The sequence below is a fragment of the Chinchilla lanigera genome, unplaced genomic scaffold (assembly GCF_000276665.1).
Source record: "Chinchilla lanigera isolate Chin_1 unplaced genomic scaffold, ChiLan1.0 scaffold00040, whole genome shotgun sequence".
Taxonomy (NCBI): domain Eukaryota; kingdom Metazoa; phylum Chordata; class Mammalia; order Rodentia; family Chinchillidae; genus Chinchilla; species Chinchilla lanigera.
In genome coordinates, this window is record NW_004955441.1 from 17,029,128 (window position 1) to 17,057,040 (window position 27,913).

The window sequence follows — 27,913 nt, forward strand, 5'->3', positions numbered from 1 at the left end:
GGAGGAGGGGCTACTCCCTTCCACAATGGCGTGAATTATCTGGATGCATCAGTGAATCCAGGCTCTGTTAAGCTCTATCTTGCTATTGATGCACTGATCCACCCACAGTTACATTAGACTAAGGTGCATAACCAAAGGCAGCTCAAATGTGGTTTTGGACCTATCCTAACCTGGGATTTACCACTGATTAGACTCATGGTTAATTTTTAGACACACTAGTAGAGTACAAAAATGCAAGCTTTGGTGAAACTCAAATATAATAGTTTTCAATTAAATTTTTTAATATCCAATTTATGAAATATATCTGTTGCTTAATTTCCAAAAATTATTTTAAAATCATTTATTGATGTATGACTGGCCAGAATATTCTTTAACTATAGGTAAATGCTCAAAATTCAAGGGCAAAAGATCTGAGCAGAGATTTATATAGAAGCAGAGTAAAGTTTCTGCCTTTAAAGTTATGGTAAATGCTGTTGGAATGAAACCACTTTTACTTTAAGGAGGCCGGTTCTGCACCCTGCAGATACTGCATGCACATCCACAGGGCTCTCCAGCACGGCTCCGTAGCAATGCACACACCCTCTACACTCCATGTTTCAGAGAATATATCCTTGAATCTGCAGCCTTCGTTTTAGACTTGTAGCAGACTGGACACTCATCAAATCTTTGCTGAACAGAACTGAACAAGACACTGACATCATCAAATACCTGACCTGCTACTGCAGGGCTGACAGAGACAAACACTCCCAGAAAGAAATGCGGAGCACAGCACGGTGTGGGAGGAGCTGCGGGGAGGTTACGGCAGAAAACAAAGAGGTCTCAAGAAAGCCTCTGAGGATCTTCGCTCCCGATCTCCACTGCCGATCTCCACATTTTACGTATTACTGTCAAGATTATTCTTAAAGATTACAATAGTTCCCCCCCTCCCCAGGAACTTATGACAAAAGAATGAATTAATCAGTTAACTAATAAAATTATTCTGCCATCCACAGACATAGCATTTGGTTTCCTATACAGAAATAACACAATGCTCTTAATAAAATGTGAGTTCAGACAAAAGCCAAGATGGTGTGAGCTGATCTGTCCATAGAAATTGCCTAGTAAAAGAGGAATCTGAACCAGATACACTTATTTTAATGAATGAAGGTGTATTAAAGGTCAGGCTGGGGATATAGCTCAGTGTCACAACACCTGCTTCACAAGCATAAGGTTCTGAGCTTGATACTGGGTACCAAGACAAAAAAAGAAAAAAGGCCTTTTCCAGGTTAGTTAAGGAGCAAAAACACAGAAATGAGACTGCATTAGGAATATAGCAAAGATGAATTTAAAGACAGATTATTGATAAGAATAACAGCTTTGGTAAGAACCTTGAGCATTCTACCCTTGAAGAAAGTATAAAAAGAACACTGTGAGGCTCTATGAATGCTGGTATCGAGGCATTTGTAGAACAGGTAGCCTGGGACATTCGTTCATTAGGAAGGTATTTCCTTTTTAATCTCTACCTCACCTCATCCTAACCACTGACGATTAAATACCAAAGAGAATTCTTGTCCTGATAAAACACGAGGGAAAGTGGGGTGGGTTCAGGTGCAAACAAAACAGCAAGTAAGTGGATAATAAAAAGTCAGGTGGTGACAACTGCTGAAACAGTATTACAGTCACAGACAACATGTAAATACATTCTTAAACATTAAAACTTTACCACACCCCATCCCAAAAATCTAGAAATCGCAATTCTCGCTTACGGGACTGAGGCATAGCTTTTTCTCCTCACCAGATCTATAGACAATCTACAGACAATCTACAGACAACCCAACAGAGCTCCTCCTGTGCTTTCACCTGTACACAATGCCAGGGCCCAGCTGGACCGAAAATGTGGGTATTTCTGGGTTTGTGTCCACCAGGACATGAGGGAGGATATACTACAGAGTTCTCAGAGCACTTTGCACACCATCTGAGATCAGGTGATGACAGTGAAGACGAATTACTCATTAAATACACCAGGTAATGTATATATAATTATGCTATAAGCTACCTAAAATAATAAAATAATAAAACTCATAAAATAATTACATAAAATAATAAAACTCATGACATATATATATATATATATATACATATATATATATATGAACTTAGAAGTAAAAAAAGATCAGATAGCAATGACCTAAAATGAGCTTTATAAAAGAATTACAAAGGAAGTCAGGGACTATGGTGACATATGATTCTTTTTAAAAAGGTCACTTGTATCCGTGCTTTTCTAGTCACTGAGTTCTTTAAATTCTGTTCCTATCCATCCTTCATCGTTGATCAAATTTTCCATATCTCAGGTATCATCCCGCAAATGCAGCCAATGCCAGTACAGTGGAAACGTCCACACATGGAAGGAGGAGGTCCATGGGAAGGCTGCGCTCAGGGAGGCTGCAGGCGTTCAGTGAGACATAGGAGGGGGAAGTTAAACTTCCACACCCTACAGAGACAAAAGGGACACCCTTGTCCTCACACAGGCAAAGATCAGAAAAACTACTTGGCGATATGAGTACAACAGTTTGCCTTCTTACTGTACTTCATTTTTGGTAAAACTTTATTAGAGCCTAGTAACAAAGTTTGGTGCAACCATTGCACCTAATTCATTTCCTTTACTCTGAGAGTATTTCTTGTTTCTATAATCTGGTAATTTGGGCTCTACAATATGCTAATATTTCTCACTGCCATGACTCATGATAGCGCTACCTCTGCAGCCATCATTGTATTACATGCAACCTTGTATTATCTCTGTCTCCTTCATTCTACCTATGGAGCACCTTCGACCTTTGCCCAAAGGGTCTCTTTCAGATCTTACACCGGATTGTGTTCCTGCAAGGTAGTTCTTAACATTCACTGCTATTTTCCAACAAGACACAGAAGGAGGACAAAAGGTTAAATTTTTTCACAAGCAAGCCTACATTCCTATTGCTTTGTAGGAGAGGAAAACAAAAATGCTGCCAGATAGAAGACTGAAATAAATTATTTGCACCACTCATAGCCAAATTCTACCTCTTTTTTCCAGAATGTTTCATAAAAGAATCAATGAAAGTTGCACCTGAAACACTGGTGCAGTACACCAGCTATGATCAGGGCGTTCCGGAGGTGATCCTATGTTCTCAGAAGCTCTACATGCAAATCCCTTCAACTTTGCTCAGGGGGATGAGCTCACCGCAGAAATTGTCCTGGTTTTTGACCTCAAAATCCAGGTAGGTCAGGGCTGGGGGTGGCTGAATCAATGACAGGGAAGCCTGCCCGGCCTTTTGTTCTAAATTGAGGCACGCTGGCAGAAGACGAGGGCGAGGGTGAGTTTTCATGGCCCTGAGCTCAGTCACACAGCTGGAGTCACACTTTGCTCAACGCACACATCTTTGACTCACCCACAAGCGACGCAAACTAGGAGAGATGGCTGCTGGGAACAAACAGGACCTGAATCAGCGGCTATCCTCATGATCTGGGCTACCCAGTAAGGTCGCCCCATACACCCAGCTGAGGAGCTACCCTTCACATCAGCTGGCGCTTCCCTATGACCACACGTTTAAAACCATCCATTAGGGTGTAATGAAGACCAAGTGAGGGAAAGTAGTACGAAGCTCATATTTCTTTTTTTTTTTTTTTTTTTTTTTTTGAAGCTCATATTTCTACTCAGGGAGATTTTAAAAGTCACATCATGAAATGCTCACTCCCATGTTAAAATTTCATCACCATCCCTTAAGGCGCATCATTTTGAAAAACAAAGATGAAGACCACAAAGGGGAACAGACTCAATTTACTGAAAAGCACCAGATATTTGCACAGAAGCACCTCAACAGAAAAGGTAGGCTTGTACAATTAAACTGTAAAGTCATTTAATGCATACTAAAATACAGGATATCTCAGGTTTTTTAACCTTACAGAATTATCTGAATTATCGCAAAACAATGTTTGTGTTCGTGTGACACATTTTTAAAAGTGCAGATCTTTGTTCTTGAGGCTACATCTTAACTGGTTGTGGATGAGCCTTGAAAACATGCTTGGAGGGCTGGGGATTTAGCTCAGCGGCAAAGCGCCTGCCTGGCAAGTGCAAGGTCGTGAGTTCGGTTCCCGGTACTGGAGAAAAACCAAAAAAAAAAAAAACAAAAAAAACATCCTTGGTAAAATAATGTTAAAGCAAACTCCTCCACATGACAAATGTTATATGAAAACCACCACGAAGAGAAGTGTAAATTACATAGAACTGGTACATAAATTATCAACTGACTAGTCTGTGCATTTAATACATATTTCAGAACACTTTCTCAGGTTTTATAAGAATCCTACTTTGAAAAAGCAGACCATTACACCGACTTAGAGCCCCAGTGGCCGAAGCCCTCCTTTCTTTTGAAAGCTCCAGGACAGTGAGGGTGCATCACCTTGCTCCTCACCTCCCACTTATGAGATCCTTGCTACGATGAAATACTATACTCATGGATACGTCTCTCCTCATCTCAATCACAAATGAATTTTCTGAACTAAGTCCCTGTGATCTAAAATGCATCAGTCAAACAACAAGTAAGCAAAAACTTTGCACACGTGCATATTCCTTTTGATTGTACAATTTTCTTTTCTGGCTTGGTCCTCGCTGTCAGGAACACCTATGCACAAGAACTTTGCCTCTCTTTGCCTCTGATGCATCCCTGCTTTACACACAAATGAAACAGAACACAAGCACTCTAATTCGGCTCATTACAGCTTCAAGATGGTCTGTCTGACTGCGTGGTAGGCATGTCTCCGTCTCTGTATTTCGAGCTCTATCCCAGCTCTCACATAACGCAGCCTACCAGGTAATAACGCAGCATTCCCCTCCGAATACGGTTCCCAAACAGTGGCAAATTGTTCCTTTATCAGGTGAGGCCCCAGAAAACAGCCTGTATGTCAACAGTGCTGTGTTTCCCTTGCTTCTGTGCCATTCTCATGATTTTTCCTCTGAGATAATCTCATCACTTCCCTAGATTTATGTTTCTCAGTGTAGACTTCAGAGAGATTTCTTATTTCTGTGTTTTCTGTTATGATCTGGGGGAAAAGGCTACAGTAACCATTAGTAAGCAAGTGGAGTCCTCTTCCCACTAACATATACATTGAGAATTTCTCAGTTCTAAAAGTTTGTAACTTTGCAGATAAAACTACAAGGATTGCAACTGTTTATTGAATTTTATCTTCAAAAATACAAGAGGTTGGGGGGCTGGGGATTTAGCTCAGCTGCACAGCACCTGCCTGGCAAGCACAATGTTGTGAGTTCAATTCCCGGTACCGGAAAAAACAAAAAACAAAAAACAAAACAAAACAAAATACAAGAGGCTGATTATTGATGGAAATTCTCTAGGTTCTGCTGAGGTAGTTGCTATCAAAGGGCCAAGTAATTATTTAATAAATGAACTGAAAAAGAGAAAAATGTCTTTCTTCCACAGGAAAACTTTGCTGCAGTGTTCATGTTCGCACTTCTGTTTTAACTCAGATATTCTGGCACCTTGTGATCCCCTGTGTAATAGGTGACCCTCTCGCTTAGACATCCCCACTTCACGCAGGGCGACTCTGCTCTGAGGGAGTGGGGTCATCCCTGAACACGCCCTGTGTAGCTGCTTGCAGTGTGGCTGTAGGTACTGTAATAAGAAAACTTCACAGTCGGACCTCTGGGTGCTTCAAATCTAAGAAGAAATACACTGCAGGATATTACTGTTGGCCTAATGCATTATGGGCCATTTAAAGTAATACTATGCCCTGTCCTCCCCCCGCCCCATCAGGAATCGAACTCACAAACTCATGCTTGCCAGGCAGGCACTGTGCCACTGAGCTAAATCCCCAGCCCCTAAAGTAATACTCTGAGCAAAGGGTCACTTTGACAGTATTGACAACAACATACATCCCTTCCCATTTTGGCTTAGACTGCATCACTAGACACAAGTTTAAAGAATTCCAAGAAGAACTCCCAAATAAATTTTAGTATATGTGCTGCTGAAGCAAGCACAGTAATAAATTTTAACATAAATTTTGGATGCAAAATTTCGAGACCCAAAACACATGTTTTAGAGAATGATTTACTATAAAAATTATTTGATCCACACTTCTTTTAGATAACACATTTTTGGGTAGGTTTATTCAGTGAATTAAATGATATGTGGTCACTCACGTAGAAAACCGACGTGGCTTCAGGGTTTGTCAGGAACACTAGGAATGCACAAAGGGAGGCCCCGTCTGGCTAGATTAGCGTCTAGGCTAATCTCTGAGAGACCTTTGATTTTAGAGCATTCAAAACTGTTTAAAAGTTGCATGAACTTTTTGAGCCACTAATGGTGACTTCTCCATCTCATTACACATCTCATGTATCGACAACAGCAGAAATATTTTACCAAGCCAACTGTATGTATTATATGTAACACGAGAGTTGTATATATAAACTGTATACTACACATGATATACATAAAAACCTGGGGTGACAGACAATACTTAAAGTCACACGAAAAGCCAAGTAAAACAAGTTTTCATCTTCATAGAGCCAAACCCAGGATTCCCCAGGGCACTCAGGTACAGCTCCGGGAGCCAGCTCCTCCTGCATTGGCACCCCTTCCACCTCCTGGTCAGTACCCAGTATCTTCCCCCACAAGGGCCAGTGCCCACTGACCCGAGTCTCACCCAAGGAAGTGAAATACAGCCACGTTAGGTCTGGAAGGGCAGGGTTACACGCTGCAATGGATGGTTTAAATGACCATTTGTTTTGTCTTATGTCTGCTTGACAAAACACATAGCCAGTCAATTTTCCTCCTACTAGAATTAGTTTTCTTGTTGTTGTTTTGTTTTGTTGTTTGAGTTAGGAGGTCATCTGCATACTTCCAGACAAAGGTAACAATGTCAAAGGATGAAAATGTTTACTTTCTGATGGCAAATATTTGGTTGGTAAGTACACAGGGTAGAGATCCAGTTAGGTAATGATTACATATAGTGCTTAAATTAACTGCCAAGAAAAGCCTCCAAGAGATAAATTGCCTTTCTGCAACATCATCTTCAATGTGTTTACTTAGCAAATGGGATATGAAATTTAGGAACATTAAACAAAATCAGGTAAAATGTTATACCATACAAGTTTCCTTGGTCAAAGAAAAACTTTCTATGATTAGTTTAATATAAATATTCTGAGGTTCACAAGGAACCCTTTTGCAAGACTCAGTTGATTTAGGGGATGGCTTACAGATAGGAATGACAACCTCCTAACAGCACTTAATAATCAGGGATGTGTTCAACACTGAGAAATCTAACCCATCTCAAGAACATCCTGACACAGCTGGGACTTTGGAGAAAGTATGGAAGCTAGGACTAAAATGTAGTGACCCAGGAGAAAAAATTTCCACAGCACAGTCAGGTGGCTACAGCTCAGAGAAATTTATGTAATTTATAGAGAGACGGAAGAGAGGAGTTCAAAGTTTCCTGACACAATAAAGTAATACATGTTTAAGGACACAGACATGCTACTTATTCTGGTTAGATCACTACACACTGTGTACATGTACTGCATAGACTTGTGCGAGCAAAAGTGACACCATAACCCGTACTGTGTTCATCAGCTTTTCACTGCTGTGACAAAACACGGTGAAAATAACATTGGCTCACAGGTTTGGAAGTTTCGGTCCATGGTCGGCTGGCTCCAAGACGGAAACATCTTGACAAAAGGGCACAGCAGAGCCGCTCCCTGTAGCCCAGCCAGGAAGCACAGGGAAGGAAAGCACCCCAGAGAGGGGCGGGCCAGAGCTCAGACACAGCGTGTGAGAGCCGCACGCCCACTCCGCACACCCTTCCGCGAGGCGCGTCTCCTAAGTTTCCCTCACTTCTTAATAAATGAGGATCTCACCCATGGATTAATCTATGATGAAATTAGAGCCCTACGGACCAATCACCTTCCAAAAGCCCCACCCCTGCACACATGAGACTCTGGGGGACATTTCAGGTCTAAGCCGTGACACCTACATTTAAAGTATTTCCTTTGAAACCAGCAAATAGTACATAAAATCTTCTTGACTAAAAACACAACATTTGTAATGCACATGCCCAGTACATCAGCAGCCTTAGATCTGCCCAGTAAAAAAAAGAAGGAAAGAAAAGAAATTACATATATATATGTTTTATGTATTTACTTATTTATGAAAATTTATTTACTTTGGTAAGGGACTCAAACTCATGACCTTACATTTGCCAGGAAGGCACTGTTCTGCTGAGTTAAATCCCCAGCCCCTGTTTTATGTTTTTAGAAATAAGGAAAAACAAGAAAGGTAGCATTTTATGAAGATTTCTTTGTAATACACTTTTTTTCACTTGTATCTGAACGCCTTTCCATGGCACTAAATGCACTGTTACAATATTTAACTCATAATATAATTTTCAGTTTCTTCTTGGTGTCCTATTATGCAGACAGTCTATGAATTATTAGTCATTACTATTGCATATCTAGGTTACTTTTATTTTTGTATAAATAAAATGGCAACCATTATGTTACATTAATTTACTATGTAATCTCTGATTATTTACTTAATTCTACAATTCTCAAATTCTGATCATTGGTCTCTTTAAAATTATCTTCCCAAAGACTAAAGTTTATATTCATTCCACCATCAACGGGTTACCCTTGCTTTATGCATGTTCTTTTCAATACTGAGGAAGTTGCAATATTTTTCTGTTCAGTATGCTCATAATTTATTTGCCTTTATTTTCATTGCTCTTTGAACACCAATTTAGTTGAAATTTAAAGTCTGTTTATTAAGCACTTTTTAAATTATCTGAATGATCTTCCATTAAATTGGTGGCTGTTTTTTTTTTTTTTTTGGTACCAGGGATCGAACCCAGGACCTTGCGCTTGCCAGGCAGGCTCTTGTGTCACTGAGCTATATCTCCGGCCCTTCTCCCATTAAATTGCAATGAATTCACTTGAAAGCTCATTTTTGTTTTCCCAGTAACCACCCTGTGGGTTTCTTCTCTTCACTACTAGGAAGTGTCTGTGCATAGGGCGTTCGGGCACACCTAATGTGCTTCTGCTGATGTTGATTTCCAGCCAAGCGCTTCTGTACAGCCTGTATCACAAACTACTACAACAAAACAAAACAAAACAAAACAGCCAAACCTAGCACCCAAAGAAGAATAGCCTCATCTCCTGATTTTCAGCCAACACAGGGATTTTGTTAAATCATGAATGTGGCGGAGACTCTTGGTTCCATGGGGACCCTTCTGTTAATTTTGGCACATACTTGAGTTTCCTGAAGGTCTTAGTCTTTGACTCTTCAAACTATGCAGCTGCATCCTTGGCTAAGCCCATATCCTTGGGGACTGAAACAAAATCATAAATTGCACTGTTTTCTATTTTGTCTTAAAGAGTATCATTCCTTGAATCCTGCAGATAAATTGCAGATGCAATGAGAACTCTATGAGGAAAAGGGGTGGTATGAGTTGAACAGCATTCTCTACCTTTCCTCAGGGCCTGGGGATTTAGCTCAGAGGCACAGCAACTGCCTGGCACGCGCAAGATCTTGAGTTCACTTCCCGGTACTGAAAAAACAAAAAACAAAAAACAAAAAAAACCCAAAAAACATAAAAAAAATGAGCTCTACCTTTCCTACACTGTGACCTCTATTAGTGAACTACTACTCAGAACACTTCTCCCTCTACAACGCGGGCTATGAAAACCACTCAGTAACACACATAGTGAGTCACTGTTCTTCACATATGCACATGGTTCTGCCTTTCCACGAGTGGGAAAAACTCATGCTGGAACCCCAGTCGCGGACATATTCATATTCCTTCCCATGTTTATCCTCTTACATTGTCCGCAGGACTAATGTGGCTATCATGGACAGGAAATATATCTGTTACCATTTCACCCATGCATCCAGGCAAAAAGGTGGAATAAACACGTGTTTCTTATTCTTCACCCAATATTCTGACTCATATTTAAAGAATACCTTCTGCTTTTCTCAAAGGTGAAGTGACAAATATTTAAAGCTTCACAGAATTAGGCCTGATGCTGAGATATCAGACTTGGTAAACTTCTGGACAATGACATTTAGGCAACACTAAGATTTTGCATCTAAGGTACTATGCGTGAATGGGAGGAAGGTGAGCTAGGGAGAGTGAGTGACAGCTTCTTACACAAATATGTTCCTGTGTGTCTGACATGCTGCTAGGCAATAGGGTATAAAAGAAATCATAAACACACCTTAACATTTTAGTCAGACTCAGATACAGAAGCAAACACTTTCACTATGTCATCACAAGTGATGTGCACAAGGTTCTCTGGAAGCAGTCAGGAGGTTTACTTGGTTTTTAGGGACAAGGCTTCTCGAAAAAGGTATGTTATGAGTCGGGTGTGGTGGTGCACACCTGTAATCCGAGCACTCAGGAGGCTGAGGCAGGAGGATCCTTGGGAGTTTGAGACCAGCCTGGGCTACAAAGTGAGCACAAGGCCAGCCTAAACTGCATAGAAGACCCTGCCTCAAAAAAACAACAAAAAAAAAAAAAAAGAGAGAAAGGTATGTTATGGTTTAGCTCTAAAATGCACCCCAGTGTCTCATGTGTTTGGAAGATGACTGATCCCAAGGGTGCTATAATCTGTTGATAAATTCACAGCTGAATATGCTCATAAGTGGTAGTGCATGGTTAAAGTCAGGTCACTGGGGTGTGAGTCTGAAGGGTATATTCTTGTCCTCAGCTCCTCTTCTCCTTTCTCTCTCCCCTCCTTCCTCCTTCCCTCCCTCCCTCTCTCTCTCTCTGCTTCCTGGGTGCCATGAGTTGAGCACCTGTTCCCTGTCATGCCCTTCCACAGTGCTGTCTCTTCCTCGAAGACACTGACCATGGACTGAGCCCTCTGAAACTGAAAGCCAAAATAAACCCCTCCTCCTGTAAGTCGTAGGTATTTTGTGCAGGGACAGGAAGCTGACTAATACAATACCCCCTTGCAGACAATTCTCGTGTAGGTATGATCTCGGAGAAGAAAGTGGATGGTGACTCATGTAGCAGAAATGAAAGCATGGAAAAGCACAGTAAGTGCAAGCAAGCACGCCAATGTGTCATGACTAAAAGGCTTGGAGCAGGGAGCCACAGAGAAAACTTGGACAGACTTAGAGGAAGAAAGCATGGAAGACAGTCAACACATACAAAAAAATTAAAATATAATCCATGTGTAATGAATCATCAAAGAACTTTAGAGCTGAGTGTGACCAGATCTTCTACACTTTCGAGGCTGGTTTGTCAAGGATGGGAGGGGTTATATTCACAGGCAAGGTACGAAGGAAGACGCTAAGGAAACAGTATCTAAAAGCTACAGTGGGAGATCAGGTAAGGAGACAGCAACAGGCATGATGGGAGGGCCTGTGAGGGGAGCACTGCAGAAACAGTGTGACCCTCTCCTCAGGGACACATGATGGGCATGCACATGCCAGGGTGATGAGGACACAGCTGCGTCCTCCCAAAATCAGTATGTTGAAGCACTAATTCCCAGTGCCACTGTATTTGGTGACAAGGCCTCGAAGGTAGGAACTGAAGTTAAATGAAGTTGTGTCCTCATGATAAAAAAAAAAGAAGCAACACAGAGATTGCTGTTTTCACAGGCACACAGAGGAAAATCACATGGAGACACAAGGAGATGGTGGATGGCTGTCAACAGGGACAAGAGTCTTCTCATGAGCGCTGATCACTCTTGACCTTGGACTTCCATCTCTACAAAGAGAAAAAGTCAGTTCCAGCTGCTTAGGGGATCTGTTCTGTGGTACTCACTATGGCGGCCTCAGCCTGCGGATGTGAAGATTTAGGAAGGCAAATAAGAAAAACCTACAGAGCAGAAGAAAATCAGTGAGGCAAACCAGGTCTACGTGAGCAGAGAGCCTGAGGAAGGTCCTGGCTGGCAGCCGCGCAGGAGGAAACGTGACATTCGGGAGTTCCTGTGTGAGAAGGTTCTGAACAAGGAGAGATGGATCCGAGTTACTGAAACCATTCCAGAGCCAGGACCGGACCAGGCAGGCTCACCTCCAACTCTCCAGGTTCTTACAATCTGTTCCCATTGCTACAGCCCACTGCTTGTGCGTCCTCTTCTCCGTGTGTTGTACCAGCCATTCCCCACCTCCTGCTCTGCTCTCAGTTCCAGCTGGCCTTTTACCGCGCGCTTTTCATCTTTCCTCACTGTAACCAAGTACTTTACCAGAAACTTAAGGAGAAGTTTACTAGGCTCACGGTTTTGGATGTTCGAATGCATCATCAGCTGGCTCCAGGGCAGAAACTCCACGGCACAAGTGCGTGCTGAGCAGAGCTGCCCACCTCACGGTAGCTGGGAAGCAGAGAGAGAGAGGGAAGGGGGCTGGGATCGAACACAGCCCTCAAGATCACACTCCTACCACCCACTCTTAAACAAGGCCTCATGTGTTAGTCTCCATTATCCCGCAGTACTGCTACCAAAGTAAGAGCCATCAGCTGGTGAACCCGCTGGGGAACTTACAGCCCCCACCTCCCATCACCTTCCCGGAAGGCCTGTCCGTGAACACACCGGAGCTCGGGGGACATTTCAGACATAAATCATGACATACTCGCACTCAGACTGCCAGAGGAGAGAGGAAGAAGGCGGGCCATACGAATGGGCATAATGGAAGCACTGACTACACTTTGAAGAGGTCTTGGGAGGTGTGTCGGTAGGCCAAGGAGATTCTGGAAAGTACATATAACCTGCAACAGGTATGTAAGACATGAGTAGTTTAGCAAGCCAAATGGTAACACTAGGAAACAACTCATCCCCATTATAAGAGCCATCTATGCAGGGGGGAAGTGTAGCATGATGCTGTTACTAAACAAAAAAGGTGCTCTTTTGAGAATGACTCCATTAAAATCTGTTTTATTCACCTCTGTAACAGACTGGCTCAGTTTCAATGTCAAACTGCAGAAGGCTTTATCCACACTCTTGGTGTCCGCCAACTGTGAGGAAAGCAAGCCATTTTTGTTCAGCACCTGCCAAAGCAAGGCCTGGGTCTGGGGCAGCATTTCATAAATGCAGCGAATGAAAAGTACCGACCCTTCTTTTACCTCTATGCCATTACGGGCCATCAAGCTGAAGACAAGTAAGATTATAGAATGTAGACAATTCTTGTAGAAGAATTGGCAAGTAGATTATTCTTCTGCCTGCTTAAAAATAGTTTCAGCTTTGATGTGAGGAATACGACAGCCTGTGTGTGTGTGCGGGGGTATGAGAGAGAAAGCAAGGAAGTTTGTGAGGCAGTTTCCCCCTTTGTTTTCCACATTAATGCATTCCACCTGTGCTTTCAGCATCCAGATGCTATCATACTTTAATTATAATGATTAATGTCTGCATAAGAATTATAAATGGTAAACCAAGCTTCCCTCAAATTAGCTAAGTCAGTCTGCTTAAAGGCAGAACAGAGAAATAGGACACCAGGCTGAAATCATGTGAGAGATGGAAACGTCTTCATTTGTGCCCGTTCCTGCGCTTTTAATTAAAGGTGACAGGACAGCCCTTCACTAGCCGTGCAGCAAGCACAGTGTGCAAAGATGAGTGCGTCTACAGCTGTGGGCAGTGGTGCTATTTTAACGTCACTACTTTCACTAGTGGAAAAACATCTGTGGAAAATAAGAGGTGCAGGTAGTTGTCATAATGAAACTAGAGAAAGACGTCAAAGGAAATACTGTTGCTTTGTAACTGAGAGCTTCACACTTGCCCTGACCAGAGACTGCAAGTCCTCTCCGAAGCAGCTCACAGCTGGTCCAAGTGTCACTCCTATGGCCATCTGGTAAAACCAACCCAACGAACAAAAACCAGAAAAACCTCTAACTTTATCAAGTAAGTTAAAGTAGAATAATTTTCTCCCTGATCACTCATTTGGGAAAAAGCAGAGAAAAAATATCCATTTTTTAAAAATGCAAGGCTTCCTAACAATCCCCAAATGCTGAGAACCACAGTGTAGTTTCTTTTCAGAGGGGTGGGGACTGCCAAAAGCGCCATCAACCTGCTCTGAAACTCTCTGAGCCCACTAACTCCCAGGCTCTTGCTGGAAAATGGAGATCTTGACACTTTTCAGCATGTCATAAAACTTAAGTGACATAAGCATTATGAAATTTTCCATATAGTGATCTTCGGTGATGTTGTAGAGATAGCATCTTAAAATGTTTTGTGCTACAAAATATGAGGAAGTCGATAATGCATTTCATCCTTTATCTTATCTACATCACCTTCGTCCTCCATCTTTTATAGGACTTTGCCAAGAGCTTTCCGTTGACAGGGCATCAGTGGCATACAAGAGTTCCACAGCAAACTTGTTTATGAGTTTAGTGCTCGTGGATGGGACCCATGTCACCAGTTTATATTTCTAAACATCACTGGCCCTTATCTCCAACCTAAAAGTACCAGCGTGTGTGTGTTGGGGAGGGAGGGCAGGGGGAAAGGGCAGAGCTAACATAAAGGATGCCAGTTAGATAAAGATGTTTTAAATAATTTCTTACTTTCCAGAAGGTTATAATTATAAATGTACATCTTATATACATTTTATCTTTATATATAAATATAGAGAGCTATCTCTTCATATACTTATTGCTTGGACCCAAAACCTGTTTCACGGAGGCAAGTTCCTCCACATACAGGAAAGAAGAAAGAGGGCAAATATAACATGCCTGTGACATCCGAGAAGACTCCCTTCTGTTAAATGCAACCGTGAACGACACGGCTTCACAAGGATTCATTGAAGCCTCATCTTTCAAGCTCAGTGTAAGTTTAAATAGATCCCAGCTCCATTCAATCTCAGCTCAGGGCAATCACAACTGTAACTAACGCCTACGTCTTTCATCTTTTGACAATGAAATTAAAATATTGCTTCATGCTACGGTGGAAGAGAACACTCTAAAATAAATAATCCCGAAGTTGAAATAAAACTGAAAATAACAGCAGCACCTTCCTGCAGCAGTAGGAGGCAAGGCTGATGAATGGAAGCTTCTCGTGCAAACTGAACGAACGCGCTGATTTTGAAGGAAGGTGGAAGGAGACTGAGTTACTCCACGGACAGCAGGTAGTTCAGAAAGGAAGCCAAAATGAACCAATGTAAATAAAAGGAGTGATTATTTTCTGAAAGGAAGGATACACTAGGAAACTCAGTCAGAAGAGTGAAGTATTTACCTGAGATACCCCATTTCAGAGAAGTTATGGAAATCAAAGGCATTCCTGAGCACATAGTGGACAGAGATTGTTTTGGAACAGTAAATTCTCCGTGCTCTTGGTCTGGAATCCTTGAGGCTTGAAACTTCATCTCTTAAGTCGATGGTTAAGTCTGCCTTTACCACGCCAAGCAGCACCCGTGTTTTCAGCATAACGGCATCTGTGTGGGTGCTCCTGGCATGAGCCCCAGTGCCGGCATCAGCCTGGAAGGCTCTGTGATCTGCCTGCCTAGTTATGAGGCCGGCCTCGCTAGGCTAACACAGCTCCTTCCTCTACTCACTGTTCGTCTTCCTTGGACAATTTAATCTTGCTCCAAAGACATCGGTGACTCTGGAATTGGAAGGTATCTAATGACTCAGTAAGTCTGACCATCTCCTTACATTACTTGAGTCTTCCTTTCCCCTGGGCTTTTTGCCCTCTAGATTTTGGATTCATAAAACAACCCAATTCCCATCTACTCATTTTCCACTGCATAAATAAAAACAAAGCCAAAGTCATTAGTGAGATGCTATTTTCAGATATTATTACTATGTTATCCATTAAGAAAACTTATTCTTCTTTGGTGGGAAACCTGGTAAAATAAATCCTGGTAACTGAGTTTTGGTATGTTTTTCTACAACAGATAAAAAGAGGAAAACAGAAAACCGAACCAGGATTTGTGTGATTACTTATTTCAGCAGGAAATGGAACAAAAAATTGGTTAAAAACTGTCAAAAGTAAGATATGTACTACTAGTGTATGTAACTAAGAGCAAACGCTTTGGAGAGTTCAGCTTTATCGCTGAATGTGAATGTGACTGCTTTACTAAAAGTGGAATTGGAAATGGAAATATTCCCCTGTGGGACAGAGACAGTCAAAACGGTAGAGTAGATTCCAAACTACTTTTCACAAAAGAAGCAGAAGAAAACAGCTTTGCCTACCAGTAGATCACCAGCTCTTCACACAAGGGAGATGTCTCCTCCATGCCAGGAAAAACACTTTCTGCCTCTCTGGCTTTCAAAGGACACATAAGGCCTCCTCCTCTCGCCCAAGTCCTGCTCTCACTCTGGGCTTTCCCCTTCAGATCCGTCCTCCGTGTACATTTCTAGGTGTGCAAAGCATACGCTCCAGGCCACTGAAGGCTTTCTGCTGAGGAATATTGCTCAATAATGAATTGAACTCTTATCTACTCAGAGGTTTCCGTGAACAAAGTTTGTCTCCACAGTGTATTCAGCTTGTATAGCTCCAATTATACTCCCCAAATGTGGAAATCTAGAAGCTATTTTAAAATTAAGAACTTTGTTAAAGAATATTGTTTGCTTAAAGGTTAAAAGCCTATATTCCAATTTGCTATTTCTATAGATCTTTACCTGTTTGTATTAATTGAAACACAAGGGCCTGGGTATCATTTGTCATTCAGAAGCACAAAGAAACACATTTCTGTGTTGGTTACGTTTCACAAAGGCTTAAAAAATGTGCTCAAGAAACACAGTCCTGTCACAGCTGAAATACGAGTCGGCATTATGAATCATTAAGAGGTAGTGCAGAAAGCAATACAGAGGAAAGAAATAAAAGAATTTCAGAACAAATAAATAAATTCAAGTCCCACTTGAAACAAAATACACTGAAGCAACATTAATCAAGGTCTCTACAACTAATTAGCTCTGCGACTTTGTGCAAGACATAATCTCTGGGTATTTATGTACATCTAGAATTATGTATGAGAAAACAGAAGTTTAGAAGTTTGCAAAGTAATGTTAAGCATATATCTTAAATGTTATCATTAACTGAGTGATAGAAGAAAAGAACAGACGGTTGTGCTTAATCACTCATTTTATTCTTAAGATTCTAAGTCTGTTACACAGAGATCCTGCCTGTCGTCACCATCATTCTGTCTCTGGTGTCTAGTGCAGTGAAGATTCCTTATTATATATTTAAAAGAATAACTAAATGAGGTTTAAATATATATCTGCTGTTACTGTATGATTGTGGTCTTGTTTCTGAGATTTTTGTCAGTATAACAAATGCATTTGTATCCCCTCTAAAATTAAAATGGAAGAGGATGATGCCGGTCATGGTTGAGTATATAAAGAGAGAATATTCAGATAGCCATCAGAAATACATTTTCTGAAACATTATAAATTAGAAAATAGGCAGAAAACCTTTGTTATTTGAGGTAACCTTTCATCATAATAAAAGGTTCAAAACTGATTGCAAATCAATTAAGAAAACATAAAGGATTCTTGCTTAATGAAAACACTTTACAAAATTATTTTATTTAAATTTCTCAACAGCTCTCAAAAGATGGGCTACTACACCTTTTCTTGTAAGAAATTAAATACGATGACATTAAATGACTTGTGCAAAATAAAACAAGTTGTAAACACAGTTGAGATTTGAGCCGTACTGCACTGATCCTAGAGCTCTTCGGGGTCGGTACACATCCCACATTAATTAAGAGCCTACCAGCTACTAGATGTCTCACTGAGCACTCTTCGGCTGGGAGGGCCAAGCAAACACTGGCTTCAGCCTTCTCCATCCAGTGTAAACCACAGGATGGAGATTCATTTTGTGAGGTTGGTAAGACATGCATCCAGGGAAAATCACCATCTCTTACAAGTTCATATCTACTTGCAGTGAAAGGGTTGTGTTAAGGAAAACTCCGTAAGAGCAACGTTTGGTGAAAGCCCAGCATAGTTAACGGCATGACTAAAACTATGCAATAGACAGTTGTGGGAAAACGGGCAGAGACGTGAGAACCAGATATAACACAAGTTTTACAAAAGAGCCTCTCAGGGAGGTGGTCATGGGCGATGCATTACGGCCCTTTGAGTCAAGGCCACTCACTCCTCTGCTGCGACAGCCTCATGCTTCGTGAGGGAAGGGGGTCCATTCTGGAAGTACAACCCCACCAGGCCTTCTTGAGAGGGAAAGAAGGGAGCTGAGCTTTACGCGCTTCACCTTTGGCAGAGGTCCAAACTAGTAGGAAACTGAATCATCCAGAAACACTAACTCAAAAACACTGTGAGATTCTGCCAACCTTCATGACGCACTTATTTATAACTTGATTTTATTACCATGGACATAAGCAGAAAACCTCAAATACAGAAGGATGTGTTCTTTCAAAGAAATGAAGAGGCAGCTGGAAAACTTCTCCTCACACCAGGCACACGCGTGGTTGGGGGGCGTTTGTAAGCACAAGATAAGCCCGCAGGTCCTACAGGAGGAAAGCCACTATCCAGTGAGAGGAAGGAAAGCAAAATTCCTGGCATTTCTGGCCTAGAGAGGAAGAAAACTCCATGAAATTAAAAACCCTGGAACTTCAAAAGGCCCATGAATCTGAGCAGAAGAATCATCCACCAAGTTTGCGGCTGTTACTTTAGACAGCAGAAAACACTGCAGTTTCTCTCTCACTGGAACAGGGCTCTAGGTCTCACTCATGGGCACCACCGCCTCCTTGCAGATGTCTGTCACGTTTTGATTGTCACAGTATGGGGAGGTCTGGCTTCTGGTGCCTGATGGCTTATATTTAGAGACGCTGCTAAACGTGCTACAGTTCATAGGACAGCCACCATGACAAAGAATTAAGTAACTCAAAATATCATGCTACCTAGGCTGTGAAACCTGGGAGCGGAAGAAGAATGAGAATCAAATGCCTTTATTTAACAGAGAGCTTCCCAGATTCCTCTGCTGTGCCTGACTCAAACAGGGCCTATCTAGCAAAATTCAAGAATGACCTTGCTTCAAGGTACATCACTTGTCAGCATTGAATTCACACCCTCTTTCATATTTAAAATACACCACTAGTCATTTCTTCCTCAAAAAGCTCCTACAATTTAACAGTCAGGGCATGTTATGACTGTGAAATAGATGCCCCTATCACACTGCTTTAGATGGGGGGAAAAACATTCTGCAGTGTTTATAAGTCATAAAGAATTCTAAATATCTCCCACTCAACACATTCAGGGAAAATGATGGCGTAATTTCTGTGCTGGGTGGCACTCTTTCCTACCATTATGTGTCTTATGAACCAACCATAGGTAATGCACTATCTTCCTTTAATCAAATCTGCATTGTAATTTCTATAAAAAATCAATTTAACACAAGGAGCAATTACTTATTTTTTTATCACAGCATAATTTACTCTCCCTGAACAGCAGCAAAGACATGTGAGGAAGAAATCTCATCTACCTCAGTGTATTTAAATAAAGTATGTACATCTTTAAAGAGATGCAAGGGAAACAGCCAAAAATGCAATATATTATCTCCGTATAATTCCCCATTTACATCAACTTTAATGTGCAATATGGGTAATTTGGCTTACTAGCAGAAGCTTAGGGTTTCTTTTTGAGAAATAATTTTTTTTCATAGTTACTGTTATGGCTGAAAACCTTTTTCAGAGGCTTAGAGTGAAAATATAATTAGATAACAATTTGCTCATCAACCTCATCAAATCAGCTTCATAAATGACCCACTAGGTGTCAAATAAATTTCAGAAAAGCTGTTCATCCCAAGCCTCACAGATCCACCCTTCTTTATATTTCTGTACCTATCTCTGTTCTCATTATTAACTAGCACCTCAGTCTGGGTTTATGTTAGTTTAGGACACTGTCCAGTTAGCTCAGCCTCCTTCCAACTGGACCTTTAGGGGGGCTGGGGATTTAGCTCAGCAGCACACTGCCTGACTGGCAAGCGCAAGGTTGTGAGTTCGATTCCTGGTACCGCTGAAAAACCAAAAAAAAAAAAAAAAAAAAAAAAGCCAAAAACCAACTGGACCTTTAATTTCTTAGTCAATCCATCTTAGCGTGTTAAAACTTGAGCTGTTATAGGAATCACCGGAAAGGCTTCTTAACTGTAGGTGCGAGGCCCCAAAGTTGCATTTCTAGCAAGGTTTCAATTAAAACATGATCAGCAGGTCTGGAGACCATAACTTAAAACTCTACTATTATTCTGACTCAGCAATCTAGACGTGCTCTGATGCACTGTTAGAGGCATAAATTTATGTTCTTTAGCTCATTTTTATGTCTTCAGCCTTGTACCTTATCAGAAAACAGATCTTTGCCCACTGGATGACCTCAATTTTCCCTCCATCCCTCTCCTCCTTCTTTTCCTCCCTTCCTCCTCTCCTGCTTCTTGGTTCTGCTCTTCCTTTCTTCTCTCCTCTTTCACCTTCTCCTCTTCCTTCTCTTCCTCTCCCCTTACTTCCTGTACCATCCTATAACATCTCCAATCCTGACTCAAAGCTCAACTTGGCAAATTATCTCTGATCCACCCCACCTAATATAAATTTGTCCTGTCTATATTAAACCACCCAATACTTATGGATTTACTTTTGAGACGATTCTTTTATTCTCCACTACTCCATGAATTGTAGCATTTACTTCATGAATGTAGCATTCATATATGCTTCCGGTGCACGACTTTAATTATATTACTTATCATGGGCATCTTGGTTCCCGACAATGTCTGTTGGAATGATTAGCTCAAAATCAGTACATAATAAACACTGTTAGGTCAAGAATGTAGTGAATCAGGGGCTACAAACAGTATTTCATCATTCAGTGATTCAAAAGAGATCTAATTGGAGTTACAACCAAAGTCAAGTCAGAACCAGCTTGAAATTACAATGCCACGTTAGTTCCCTTGGTGGCTACTGATACTGTCCTACCGGTGAGAGGAGTTTATGGAAGAGATGTTACACTCGCTTGGTCTGGTTGCTGGGCTGTGCGCAGGACTGCCCGGGGGAGGGACGCTCAAAAACTGTGGAAAGCACATTCAATGCTTCTAGAACAGCCATTGGTGATACAGGAGAGGAAACAGAATCTCCCAAGGTTCACTTTCACACTTTCTTAATGGGATGGTTTGCCAGAAGTGGGTCATAAATGAAAAATGTCTCAATTATTCCGCCACATTTGTTGTGTCGTTCAGCTCTGAACATAAGCAGTTCTGGAATAAGGCTTGCTAGGCACAGCGGTAATAAAGGTCTCGTGAAAAGTGAAAACACAGCAGGTAATAAAAGGATGATCAAAGTCCGTCTCTGTGTCTGCGTCCGTCTGTGTCTGTCTGTGTGTCTGTCTTTCAGCCCTGGGTAGCTAATGACAGATTCACTCCCTAAAGCCTACAGGAAAAGTTCATACATTTTTAACAGCTATTTCAAAATGGACTTTTCCCAAGTAATTCTACTAAAATGAAGTAAGAGAGGAAGTCTCCGGGTGCCGAGGAATTTCTCGGAAGGCGCCATGACACTTATCTTTTAAAGCTGATCATTAAATTTAATGGGCTGATGTCACTCTTGCCTCCCCTTAGTGATCAGGTTTTCTACCTTAACTTTTACGTAACAGTGTTACCAATCCATGAGTTTCTGGGGTTTGTAGTGAATGCACCCACTTTGGTTGCCATGACAAAATATTTCAGATTGGGCATTATAGATGACAGAAGGGCATTCGTCGCAGTTCTGAAGGTTGCAACCTCACAGATATGGAGAGGGCTGGCTCGTCCGGGTCTGTAGATGGTGCTTCCTCCTGGCAGAAGGGAAACTGGCTCTGTACAAGGCAGAGGGGCAGGACCTTCCTCAAAAGGACACACTTCCCAGCACTCACCATGTCCCAGAAGGCTGTGCCTTTTCATACTGGAATATATGACTTGGGAGAGAAAACTCACATTATACCATTTAGTTCGTTTATATTTTTTCCTTGACTATTCATAATATAAGTTATTGTTACATGAAAGCTTAGGTTACACTTTATCTTCTCTATTTCACAGGCATGATGTTAGAAACATAGAGATGACGCCTATAGAACAGGTCATGGGTTAGTTAGATAGTGGTTTTCAACACATATACATACATATATGTGTATGTGTGTGTGTGTGTGTGTGTGTACTTTTTGTAACCTCCAGGAGGTATCTGACAGTGACTGGTGAGTTATCTAATTGTCAATGTGGGAGACATTCTATTGGCATTTATGGAGTTCAAGTCAGACAAGATGTTAAAGCTGTTAAAGCAGGAAAGAGCCTCCAAAAATAGACTTATCCAACCCAGACCAATTCCAGCACAAAGGTGAAAAACACTGATTAAGACCGACTGTTAAGGACCACAGACACTAAGTTACTGGCTCAATCACAACACTGCAACGCATCTGTACAAAGCATTTAGAAATTACTGCTGTTCAATCTATAGAGATGATAAGATTTCTGCAAAGTGCCTATTTTAATATCTAACGCAAATCAAGCAATTGATTAATGCTAGCTTTGGTATTTCACGGACATTTCATGCATGCTAGCTTCCATTTAGTTCAAGTGTATCTTGGCTACTGACTTCTGCTAGAGATCATTCTAAGAGAAACCACCTCTGCGAAAATGTCCAGAAGTTGCTAGTGTAAGATAAAAGGGGACGTGTCGTGTACACAAATACTGACGTGATCAGGGTCTTTTGATCACATAACTCAATTATTTCAAAATGTCTTTAATAGTTTTTATTTATTTGACGGTGGCTAAAGGTAGCTATTTCCCACAATCATATAATATATTTACTAGAGGAAATAAAGCAAAACCTAATTTATTGGGAAATAATGACCTAGCAAAGTTCTACTTAAAAGAAAAAAAAAAATAAAGATAACTTGGGAGAAAATCCAGCCATAAATAACCTCTTAGGGCTCTAATACCATTAAAAATATTATTGTCATTTGCAAAGAAGGTGCTCAAAATCCCAAACCAAAATTTCCCCTCAGTGATTAATCAAAATAATGTAACTCAGTTAAAAACTTTTTTGTACAAAGGGAAAATATTCCTGCTTTTTATTTTACTCAGGATTTCTTAGGTACCTGTGTTAAGTGATTAACAAAAATTTTAGAGAAGCAACTGAGTTTCAGCACCACATGGAAAGAAAAGTGACTCCTGGAGGTGTGCATCTCTGACTCAGGGCTTATTTTCTGAACTACACACCCTTCTCTGCAGACTCCTGAAACTCCCTGCCTCAGCCAGTTAATGCTGAGCACTCCATTTTCATAAAGAAATTCAGAGTGCTTTAGGAGGCAAACCTACATACTTTCTTAACAAATGACACCCACGGAGCCATACACTGATTGATGTTTTCATAGAAATGGCCAAGCTGTATCAGGTACTACACCCAGGACACCACCATATTGCAATGCTGTAGAATTACAAACCCTCAACAAGCTCTCCGCCGTGTAATGGGCTGCAAAGCTCTTCAAAAATATCTAAATCATGAGTAAATGCAAATGTTTATCTCTAGTATGAGAAGATGAAAAGATCCTGAAAAAATAATTTGAGAGACATTTTTTATATTGGCACTTAAACTGTTAGCAGCAATTGCTGAAAATTTGGTAATTCTACTTACTTATGGATACAGTGTATCTTAAGTTGGTGTTATCTAAGTAGCCTCTTCCTCGTGGGGCTTGAAAAAGTTCACATTGACGAACTTCCTCGGCTCACTTGCATTATGCAATGTTGTAAGACTCAGCACATGGCTGCTAGGTAAATGAATGTTTTTGTACTTTGTTCAAAGAAGATAAAAGTTTTAACAAACTCTTGCATTATGTTTGGACTCCGGTATGATGTAGTTTTTGAGTCTGTATTTGAAAAAAGGGCAACAACTTTATTCCTGGGCTGTTTTTCCTTTTTAAACCATCAAGTTTTTGGAGATTTGTTAACAATAATTCTAAGCAACTAATATAGCATTTTTTTCCCATATTACTTGTGATAAATACAACAGGCCTGGGGCTGGGGATTTAGCTCAGCGGCAAAGCGCCTGCCTGGCAAGCGCAAGCTCGTGAGTTCAGTTCCCGGTACTGGAGAAAAACAAAAACAAAAACAACAACAGGCCCATTTCTGTTTACTCATAAAACATGCCCGACACACATTTCCTCTGATTTGATTACATATACATGCAATTTTAATTAAAGATCTACTAATAAATGTTTAAATGTTTCAAGTACAGGAAAAATATGCTAAATGAAGAAATTACCAATGATAATGATCTGATGAATTTTTCCCAGATTATATATATATTCCATTCGTTTATATTTCTGCTTTGGTATCACAGAAAAGACTGGGGCAATAAAATCCCAAAGCCTCTATACATGATCTACTGAGTAGAGTAATAGGGGCTTCAACGCTGTAGGTGAGAACTGAGGGCTGTGAATCCCAGGGTCCCTTTAGTAAGTCCTTGCAATCGTTTCAAGTGTATGACATGTCAATGTACAAGGCATGCAATTACTCATTGTGTAATATATTCCAAGATGGTTTTAATGGCAATAATTCATTTCAGCTCTCTTTGGGAGACAAAATAAATGCTGGGAGATTTCAAAAGCATATCCTTACAAACGAGAACAGTCAGCTAAACAAAGCATGTTGTTTGAGTTGAGCACTGCTGAAAACTGCTCCTGGCACCATCAATAGCTGTATAAAGTCGAGAGGAACGCTGACAGTCTAGACCGTACGTGAAACATTAGCACAGCTATGCAATACCTTCTCCATGCTTCAGACAGAGCCTTCAAAAACGACATGCACTTTAACGACTTCGATTATCTTGATGGTAACACACAGGGTTTTCATATTTTTGTTATTCTTTTGGGCTTTTGGGCTAGACCTCTGACACGTGAACACATTCCATATCACTTAAATAAACTTTAAAGGCTTCACTGCACCGTCCTATAACCCTTCTCCAGGCTGACATTTACAGTATCATCCATTAACCACGCCTTTCAATACCCACAGTGGGAAATGAGGGAGACAGTAAAGAGACGGTGATTCTTTCACTGACATACTGTCCTTCCCCCCTTCAAACAGCAAATGTTTTCTAAGTGAAATTGACTGTGTACATATGATTGCCAATTATAAACCATTCTTTTAATTGGAGCGATTTGTAGCATAATTGAGATTACCTTGCTCACACTTGTACTAGGTAAACCATGGGATCCTTGGACATGAATGAACAAAACAGAGTTTTTTATCTGTTTTTTGCTTTGTGTGTGTGTGTGTGTGTGTGTGTGTGTGTGTGTGTGTGTGTTTTAAGACAAGGTCTTGTTATGCAGTTCAGGTCGGCCATGCGCTCACTTTGTAGCCCAGGCTGGTCTTGAACTCACAAAAATCCTCCTGCCTCAGCCTCCCAAGTGCTGGGATTACAGGCGTGTGCCACCACGCCTGGCTCAAAATAGAGTTTTTAATAACAAGATCTGTGAATTTCTTCCAAGTCTGCTAGGTGGAAAGAAAGACTGCCTGGTGCTTTGTAGACATTACTTTCTTTAACCCTCATAATAAGCATTGGAAATATTTATTTTATTCCAGTTTTACAGGTGAGAAACACAGTTCCAGGGCTGTAGAGGAAATGCCTGTCAGAGTCAAGGTCTGAAGTGGCTGGCCTTTTTCTAACACGCAGCCTTCTCTTCTACAAGGACACCTTCGACCCTCCCCATAAAAGCAGCATCTTCTCTTCAGCAACATGGGTGCAGTGAACGCAGACAGCCTCAAACTAAGAGAAGTGAAAGGGTAAGGCCAATTAAGGCAGAATGAGGAATATTCAAATCTGACGGTTTGTGCTTGCTTCCCTCCTGACTTCCTCTTCACCCCCTTCCCTGCATTAACACCTTCTGCTTCCACCGCTGGGCATCCAGAACTCCTAGAATCCCTCATCCGTCTATAAGAGTTCCTCTTTCCTATGGACTTCCTGCCCCAATTAAAAGCTCTGATCTCAGCAGTTGTTATCCAGTGACTGCGAGTTTAACCTGAGCCTTTTGTTTCCTTAGGGCCAGTGTGTGCAGGTCAAAGAAGCTGTGCGATGTAATAAAGAGGGCGGACTCTTGGGGGTTGTTGTTTTTTTTTTTTTTTTTTCCCGGTACCGGGAATCGAACTCATGACCTTGAGCTTGCCAGGCAGGCACTGTGCCGCTGAGCTAATTCCCCAGCCTCCGACTCTTGGGGTTTGCATCCCTGCTCTGCCTCTCATTAGCTCCCTCACTAAGCAAACTCCTCAGCCTCCTCGTGCCTCACTGTCCTTCTAGAGAGCTGTCCACTCGAGCGCTCACTGTGGGGAAGGGTCTGCATGTGGCATCCTTAGAAAATACTGGCACACAGTTCATTACATTTATGTTACTTCACTGGAATCCGAGTGTATATTTAATTACAAAATTAACTGTGGTGAGTCTGTTACTATAGGAATCGCACACAGTACTATGCACAGTCACAAAGCTACTTAGGAGGATCACTCGCACCTCTGAAATCAAAGCACACAGGACTCTAGGCACAGGAGGTTAGGTCTATGAAGAATCAGAAGGGAAAAAAGGCAATTTAAAATGTGCAATTTTTAAATTAAAATATTTTCAATTGATTATGCATAGTGACATTTTGAATAGGTGATAATGAATGTACTATCAGAAAATAGAGGAAACTTAAACTTTAAAGAACAGAGAAATACTCAGTCCTCCAGCTCCACAAGAGTTTAGTCTCAATGCCTTTTAATCCCCTGACACTAGGCATGATCTATTTCATCTGCTCCTTTAATGGGGTCCTTCTACTCTCTTAGTATCAGATTAGAATAGTCACATGGGATATATGATTTTCATTAAAAGGACACATCTACTTACATTTTTATAACCTTGAGGAGGAATTATTCCCCAACCATATTCATCCCTTAAGTACATAAAACTGGATTTTATAATACTTTCAATAATGGCCAATATATAATTACGTTTCAGTGAAAGACATATTCAATGCATTGCACTTTACAATCCAAACTTCACAATAAATAACCTAAAAGCACTATAAAAGCGCACATTTTTAATGTATCAGCAGGCATGCTTTTTTTCCAATTTGTTGTTGGCAGGGCTTCAAATAACGCTTAACATACAGATGGCCAACCTTATTACCTATGAAAGACAGCATTCAGCATGTTAGCAAATTGAGTTGGAAAAATTACAGGTAAGAGAATGCTTCACAATCACAGTAATGATGGTTTTCATTTTTGCAAACCAATGATTTATAATTTAGATATATAAACTTATATTTCTTTATTTGGGTAGCAAACCTCACTATAACATACATCTAATACTATTACTTAATATAAAATGGCAAACCATTTTTTGATAAATATGTCACAGATTTGCTCAATGTTTGTTGAAATGCTTTACTATTTTTTAAACTGAACTTCCTCTCTCTGCCTAAGAACTATATGACTGGAAAGAAATTATTTTAGCCCTAAAAAATGGAAGATCTATGATTCTGTTGCACACCTTTTTCAGCACTTCCCCTGACATATATTTTCACAATGAACAAGATAAATAAATAATTTTTTAAAAAACAATTTTAATGTATCAATGTTTCTATTCATAGTGGGTTGTTTTCTTCATCTAACTTTCAGGTGGTTTCTCTTCCATTCTGTAACTCTTATTAAACTGCTTCTAAATATTCCCATGTAAAATAATGTATTTTTAATAGACCTATATTCATAAAAACATGACTTGAAACTTGAACAAAACCTACCTTATATTTTAATCTAGTTACTGACGGGCATTACTCTGGTTGCTAGCTCCCCGAAGGCGGGTATTTTGTGTCCATTCACACCATCGCATTTAGTCTATTATGAAGTGTATTTTACATGGAAAATATAACTTGCGATTAATTTATTTTGCTTTATAATGGAAAGTGGAATTATGGGCGTAGCCTACACTCTAATGAGCCTCGAAATCTGTGTAACCCACAG

At 40.8% G+C, this 27,913-nt stretch overlaps 2 protein-coding genes across 17 annotated transcripts in view; one reads left to right on the forward strand and one right to left on the reverse strand.

The window, feature by feature from the left end:
- Nrxn1 (neurexin 1) overlaps positions 1-27,913 on the reverse strand; it is a 947,027-nt gene that overhangs the window by 798,151 nt on the left and 120,963 nt on the right. The window lies entirely within an intron of this gene.
- On the forward strand, positions 1,781-26,008 carry LOC106149271. 9 transcript variants are annotated; one of them, XR_001235334.1, is made up of 7 exons: positions 1,781-2,004; positions 2,331-2,434; positions 3,050-3,233; positions 3,741-3,841; positions 11,625-12,738; positions 25,505-25,512; positions 25,612-26,008. XR_001235334.1 is itself a non-coding variant. In XM_013517624.1 (5 exons), exons 1-5 carry the CDS (start codon positions 1,874-1,876, stop codon positions 7,727-7,729), a joined length of 603 nt encoding a protein of 200 aa, XP_013373078.1. In that variant the 5' UTR covers positions 1,781-1,873; the 3' UTR covers positions 7,730-7,878. The 9 variants fall into 9 exon arrangements, 1 of the variants encoding a protein (XP_013373078.1); XR_001235331.1 differs by lacking the exons at positions 25,505-25,512; positions 25,612-26,008 and adding exons at positions 13,743-13,855; positions 14,580-15,720 and having other exon boundaries at positions 11,625-13,118; XR_001235333.1 differs by lacking the exons at positions 25,505-25,512; positions 25,612-26,008 and adding exons at positions 13,743-13,855; positions 14,580-15,720.